General features: G+C 39.8%; 1 protein-coding gene across 1 annotated transcript; it reads right to left on the bottom strand.

The window, feature by feature from the left end:
- Positions 1 to 5,777: 5,777 nt before the first annotated feature.
- LOC118587844 (olfactory receptor 8B4-like) lies at positions 5,778 to 6,830 on the bottom strand. Its single transcript, XM_036193947.1, has one exon. The coding sequence runs from the start codon at positions 6,720 to 6,722 to the stop codon at positions 5,796 to 5,798; it is 927 nt and encodes a 308-aa protein (XP_036049840.1). The 5' UTR covers positions 6,723 to 6,830; the 3' UTR covers positions 5,778 to 5,795.
- Positions 6,831 to 7,522: the final 692 nt, after the last annotated feature.

Raw genomic sequence — 7,522 nt, 5'->3', positions numbered from 1 at the left:
GCAATAATATGATGCTTGTGTCCAAGGAAACCTTGTTTTACTTGTTAATAGCTCCAAAACACAAGAATAGTAATGCTGGTAATTTTATTACAGCATGATAGTTTATAATTATTCTATTATTAGTGTTGTTAATTTTTTTACTATGCTTGATTTGTAAATTAAACTTTATGATGGGTATATATGTGTGCATAAATCATAGTATATCTGGGAGTTAGCACTGTCTGGGGTACTAGGTATCCAATGTAGTCTTGGAATATATCATCCATGAAAATGAGCTGATACTTATAAATAAAGTGTGTGTGACAGAAAGAAATTTCCCTCAACACTGTGTTTATTATTCTGTGTAGCTGTTTGGTAACAATCATAAATGTTATATATTAATTTTTATTGTAATTTATAGCTTTATAAAAGTTTTCTAATTAACATTTTACCTAATTTCTGTAGTGGGATAGCAATATTAATTACTTATTATTATTCTTCTGTGAGATCTCAGTAGTGGGAATAAATTCAAGGAGCCAAAGGGGAATAAAATACCATTATGTCTTTATTAGCCAAAAATGCCAGTAACTACACCTCTTTCTCAGAACTCAAACCCTAAATTAGCCTAATGAGAGACAGTAGAATTGGAAATGTGATAGTGCAGACATGACTTGACCTTGCCAAGATTTTGTTTCAGTTCAGCTCACACAAGCCAGTGATAGGGACAGTGGTCATCACTCAGTTGATAACCAATTCGTGACTCTCTTTCAATCTTATCTATCCAATTAGTCAATCTTCCTCTCTTAGACTGGACCAAAGAAGCAAAAAATAGGAATATGTTACCTACTTCTGACCTGTTCCTTCCAGGCAAGTGGAAGCTGATCCTTTAGTAATAACTGCTAGTTATCTACAGAGTAGCCATTCACCCACTTGTTAGGAAAACCAACAACAACACTTCTTCATTTTCTAGAAAGATAATGTTCACTTCTTTGTTTTCTAGAATGATAACGTTCTCAAATTGAATGCTAAGTTTCCCCGTCTCCCATGCAAGTAAAATGGCTAACAAAATGTCAGTAGAAGTTACTTATTGGGTAGGTAAAGCACCCTTCTGCTTTCTCTTGCTCACTCCTGTGTCTTCCTTCTGCTTCAAATGTGAACAAAACCATGAAATCATAATGGCCATCTGGAAAACAGAACACATCTTCGAGAATGAACTCATATCTAAGAAGAAAAAGAGAAAGACTACATGCTCAGTGACTCGGCTCTGCCATGTCAGTCCTGGACTGCCCGCTCCCAGGTGCCGTTTGGGTTCGGAACCACTTGAGTCTTTACATGCTCACACCACAACAATAAGCTTTTGGTACTAGCAGCTGATGTACTCGCCAAATGAATTTCACTTATAGAAGTGTGGCAGGAGATTGTGATCCGTGCTGAGAATGAGGATCACACCGAGTTGGACACTGACACCTTCCCATCTGCTCCTCAGAATGTAGCATGGCACTCACCCTTTATTCCCAAGAACCCCCTAAGTACTCCATGGGCTCTCCTTTCACTGTTGGAAGCCTCTCACTTATCTCTGCCCTTAAGTGACAATGCTTCATAGACATAAAAAGCAATGTAGTTATCCATATACTTCAAAGGGCTGTCACTCTTTGATTGTTAGAAAATTCTCCATTTGTATCCATGATGGTGTTTTTATGCTTTTAATTTAAAATTGATTACATAGTAAACAGTCAGGGTCAGAGTTATGTATTAGAAAGTTGGCATCACGTTGGTGGTTATGGAAACCATGTAACTTGGAAAGATGCTTCAAAGAGCCAAGAAAAGTACACCAAAGATAAAACCCAGAAGAATCTCAACTCACTTTCTCTTTCTAAAGAGAAAAAAAATGGCTTTGCTGAAAAGCAACATGTAGTGAAGTAATGAGATGGCAGGCTTGGGTCTTGGCAGAAGAATTCTCTTCAGGACTGCTGACATCAATGACCACTATAAAGCAGCAGCTCCTCTTTGTGCCCATGTTTGACAACTGAGAAAAGAATTCTTCATCACTAACCCAAACTATCAAACAAGAAGACCTATGGTCAGCTTATGAGACTCAAAGGCCTTCTGGGCTCATTCGATAGTAAGTTTCTTCAGGAGCCACTGATGGCTTTTAAATGGCTGTTGTAAGAATCAAGAAAAGTTCCTGTGGGTTCCTGTCATTTCAGATGCTGTGGTATGGACGGACTGCTTTTCAAAAGACCAAAGCCATTGTCTCACTCATGCCCTCACTCCATTCACCCCATTGCCAACAGAGAATAAACACAGGAAAAGTCATTCTTGAAAATGTATTTACTTCATAGTGTCGCTTTTTCCTTGGGTCTCAAGACACCACTTCTTCCCTGTGTCTACTCATTGATGACAACAGTGATTGACTTATTTTTCTTTACCCACATGAAAACAGATTAACTTTTTAAAAACTTTGATTTAATAACAACATTTCTCCCTTCCCTTTTCTCCCTTCCCTTTTCTCCCTTCCCTTTTCTCCCTTCCCTTTTCTCCCTCCAAACCCCCTCATAGGCCCCTCACCACTCCCCTTCAAATTCAGGGCTCTTTTTTCACCAATTGTTATTGTATGACTATGTATAAATATATATTCCTAAATATAACCTGTTCAGTAGTGTAATGCTTGCTATCTGTACGTATGTTTTCATTGCTGACCATTTGACACTGGACACCAAGTAGTGTGCTCTTCCTCGGGGAAGGCCATCTCTTCCTCTGTTGCCTACAGTTCTTTCTTCAGGGTTGAGGCTTCATGGACTTTTCTCCATCCAGTTTGGTGTGTTCATTGGTGTCACCCTTGTTCAACTCACATTTGGACAATCATGTTGGGGAGACTTAAGCATGTAGCTTCTGATATTTCTAGTAGATACAATCTCATGGCAAACTCCCTGATCCTCTGGCTCTTACAATCTCTTGCCTCCTCTTCTGCAATGTTTCCCTGAGCCTTGGGTGGAAATGTTTTATAGATGTATCCATTAGGACTGAGCTCCACAAGTCTGCATTTTAATTAGCTGTGTCTTTCTGTAGTGGTCTCCATCTGTGACAAAAGGGAAAATTTCTTGAAGAGGGGCAAAGACTACACTTGTCTGTGGGTATAAGGACAAATGTTTATAGATGTTCTTAGGGGTTATGCTGGTTTGGTAAATTAGTGGTTATAAAGTCTCCTCTAATAACCATGACTTCTCTAGTACTGAGTAGTTAGCTAGGTTTCCAATATGAGGCATGGTCTCCCTCTTGTTGAGCAGGCCTTAAATACAGTTAGAGAGTTGCTGTTTACCACCAAGGTATGCATGCCACTACTGCATCCTTAAGGTTATCTGTCGTGCTGATCATTGATAGGGTTCACAGACATCATAATTGGGTAGGACTGTTGGCTGCCTCTGTCATTTAGAAAATTTGATGGCATCTTCTGGTACCATGAAATCTAGTCTTCATGGAGGGGTCATTCAGGTCAGTTCCAGATCAGGGGTCTTTGGTCCCTGTTTCTGAAGTGAATGATGTCTTCAGCAATAGGTACTTATCTTCTACTTCTGTGGGAGCACCAAGGGCCACAGCAATAGCTATATGTTTTGGGAGTCTCTTGAACATCTCTGGCTAACAACTCAAAAGAGGGCTTCTCATGTCTGATATTGAGGTTTTTGTAAGGTGGTCCTTGGCTCTTGAAGAGAGCACCAGCAACACAAGTGAGAAATGTTCATTAAAACTATATATGTATATTTATACATGGAATCAGATGCATTATAGGAGGGTTGGTAAATAATTAATAGTACTTTTTTTTTTAATTTTAGACAGGATCTCACTGTGTAGCCTATGATAGTCTCCCACTCTAGATCATCCCACATCAGCCTCTAAACTGCTGGGATTATATACACATTCCATGTTTAGCTTTCCTTCAATATTGGCTTTTCCCTAATACCCCAAGAGTCCCATGTGCCCAGATACACATTGCCCTATAAAAGGTAGGGTTTAGCTATAGCAAGAGGACTAATTAACATAGGCTCAAATCCAATAAATGAGGTAATATGCATTAGGCACCTCATAGCACATACAACATATATAATGCTTTCATGCTCGGTAAACATTGAGTCTCATCATTATCATAATCTAGACATAATCCAGGTATCCACATTATTTTATCCCTTCTTCAGTGATCTTTCCCCTTTAGTATAGTTGATGAAAATGCAGTTTGTCTTACCTCTCATCTACCAGCCCCACACTGTAAATGCTGCTTCTTGCTGCTCTAAGCTACCACCATGACATCTTGCTTGTGGCTCTACCTGGAACACTTGGGCTGCCTTCTTTTCATCATCCTGGTAGTATGTGCAGCAACAAAGGAGCAACAGGAAGCCTTATTTCCCTTCACTACTTTATCTCTCACACTAGCACACACCAAGCATCTCTCAAGTTTTTTAGAAGAGTTGGAGGCATAGAGGCAAAATGAAAGATATAGATGTCATATTTCATATGACCTTCCTGGTGTCCCAAGTAAAAGCACCAAATGGTGCTTCACAGAGGTTTTTCTAAAAAAAAAAAAAAAAAAAATTCTGCATCCTTCTTCTTAAATAATGTCTATCTTTCCACAAAAGGAGACTGGACTTCTCCATCTCAATACAGGCCAATATGCTCTGTAGAGCCAAGATAATATGAGGGTATATTTCTCAAGATATGAGCTATTCAATATAAAATAGCCAAATATTTAGCATAGTGGTACAGAATGGTCCTTGGCACTCAAATGCATATCCAGCTCAGCCTCCCTAAGAGATAGAAAAGTACTATATAAGATTCCACCTCCTTCTTGGTTCTATAATGGTTATCACACACACACACACACACACACACACACACACACACACACTTTCTCAGAGATGGTAAAATCTAAATCAACCTTGAAAAATAAAGGAGGACCAGACATACTAATGTATGCACATAAGTCCAAGCTGACCTTGAACTTGCCATTTTTCTGTCTTAGCAAGAAGGAAGACAGCTGAGGCAGAAGGAAGACTGAAGCAGAAAGATGAGGAGTTCAAAGTCAGCCTACGTTCCCTATCAAGTCCAAGGCCAGTCAGGCTACAAACAAAGACACTACCTCAAAAAGCTAAATAAGTAAAAGTAAAAATTCTTCTGAAAGTTGCAAGGCTCCATGATGTTCTCATCTTCTGCAGGGGAGGACAGGAACAGCATGTTACATCATCATGCAAATGCATAGAAGTTCTACGTTCTTCCTCTTACTCTCAGCCTTAGAGCACAGGAGATTTACCAACTACAAATAATTCATCCTAATTACCATCCCAAAGCCCAGGAGTTTGAAATGAGTACTTGATAATTGATTCATTCCTATAAATCAGGGCATATAAATTTCATATATATATGAAAGGTAAAATTTACACCCTTCTTTGCCAAGAAGCCTCTTGAAGAATTAGAAGATTGTTACCTATGACATCAAGACTCTGGCATAAAGAGATGGCATAAAGCTTGATAAAATTGTTCCTGAACCTCGTACACCCTGTTCCCTTTCTTCCAGCTAGAAATTTTCTTCCTGGGCAAATCAAAGAAAAAAATAGAAAGTACATCAGGTTAATTCCCTCTTGGGTCTAATATTGTATCCAATAAAAAATAACACGTAGTAGATGCGAAGTTATGACAAAGAGATACCAAGTGGTATAATCCTCAAAAAGGCATCCAATTTTTAAAAGTAAAAAGAAAGCCTTATTTGTGGAAAATAGTACTTGAGTATGCTTACTAGGATTTAATTGCCAATGATACCACCAGACCCATCAGAAGAGCACTCTCTTCAAGGTTTTATCTAGGGCAAGTTTAACATCTTTATTCCTCAAACTATAGATCAGTGGGTTCAGCATGGGAACCACATTGGTATAAAATACTGAAGCAAATCTTCCCTCTTCCATTGACCCAAGGATAGAATTTGTTAAATAGGTAAATGCTCCTGACCCAAAAAACAGAGCAACAGCAACTACATGGGAGCCACATGTGCCAAAGGCTTTGGATCTGCCCTCAGCAGAAGGAATCCTGAGAATGTTGGAAAGAATCAATGCATAAGAGATAAAGATGCTGATACTAGATACTGTGATGACCACCCCAACAACAATAAAAAACACAAGTTCATTGGCATAGGTGCTGGTGCAGGAGAGCTGTAGAAGGGGGAGAACTTCACAGAGATAGTGGTGGATTGTGTTGGAATCACAGAAACTAAGTCTCAGCATGCTTCCAGTGTGGGCCATGGCGCCAGCAAACCCTATCACATATGAACCAAGTATCAGCAGAACACAGACCTTAGGAGACATGGTAACTGTGTACAGCAGAGGGTTGCAGATGGCCACATAGCGATCATAGGCCATTGACACCAACACATAGCACTCAGAATTGACAAAGAAACAGAAGAAAAACAGTTGAATCATGCATCCCACATAGGAGATAATATTTTCTGAGACAAAATCATTCAACATTTTTGGGGTGAACACACAGGAATAGCAGAAATCTATAAAGGACAAGTTGAAGAGGAAAAAGTACATTGGGGTGTGGAGACTAGAATTCAACCCAATTAAGATGATCAAGCCCAAATTGCCTACCACAGTGAGCACATAGATAACCAAGAAGGAAAGGAAGAGGAGTGGCTGGAGAGCTGGTCGGTCTGAAAATCCCACAAGGAAAAACTCAGTCACAGAGTTGTTTCTCAGAGTCATTCTCTTCTGACACGTTGCCTAGGGAAGTGGAATAAAACACACAAGATGAAAGGCATAGGCATGCACAGTGAAAGAAAGCTCTAGAAGGTAAGTCAATGTCTGTACAACATGCCTTTTCCTTGGCCTCTCCTGCCTCATCTACATTTCTCTTAATCCTAAGTCATTAATAGTGTGACTGAAAGTAGTTCATTTCCCCTGGGCTGATTAAAAATTCAAGCTGTTCTGTTTTCATGGGCAACAAGAATTCTGTTCTTGCTTAATAGATGAGGAAGCAGAGAACTTCACCTGACTACCCATGGACTCCCAAAAAGATAACTCAAGATCCAAGAGTACAACCCAGGTCTACTGCCTTAGGCTTTGTTAAATGTAGACCTAAAGAACCTATGCTCTGCATCTCTCTCTCTCTCTCTCTCTCTCTCTCTCTCTCTCTCTCTCTCTCTCTCTCTCTCTCCCCATATACAAAGTTCCCACCTATAGAGAAAACCAAGCCCAGGGTCTTCCCTACTGCCTCTGTATATACAGCCTCCACCTTCAAACCCCTTTACTCACCTTGCCTCAGAGTCAGTGCCGAGTGCGGCAGAGCGATCAATGCTTTCTAGAGCCCTTGTGGATATGTTTAGAACAAAACCATCAGGAAAGACAGAATTTAGAACTTTCCTTTCCTTCTCCTTGGTTCTTCTCAGTGCAGAGCTTTATGAGAGAGCTTTTTCCATTATCCAGAATCTGACAGCCATGGATTTTCACTCTTCCTGTTCTCCTGATGCTTAGAAACTGAGCTTTGTCTGACCCTTGTTCTCTGA

This window comes from Onychomys torridus, chromosome 7 (genome assembly GCF_903995425.1).
Source record: "Onychomys torridus chromosome 7, mOncTor1.1, whole genome shotgun sequence".
In the NCBI taxonomy this organism is placed as follows: Eukaryota; Metazoa; Chordata; class Mammalia; order Rodentia; family Cricetidae; genus Onychomys; species Onychomys torridus.
This window is presented reverse-complemented; position numbering and strand designations above follow the sequence as displayed.

What these genes read in the sequence shown, in the direction of transcription:
- LOC118587844 (XM_036193947.1), bottom strand. Translation starts at nt 6,722, where the DNA reads ATGACTCTGAGAAACAACTCTGTGACTGAGTTTTTCCTTGTGGGATTT.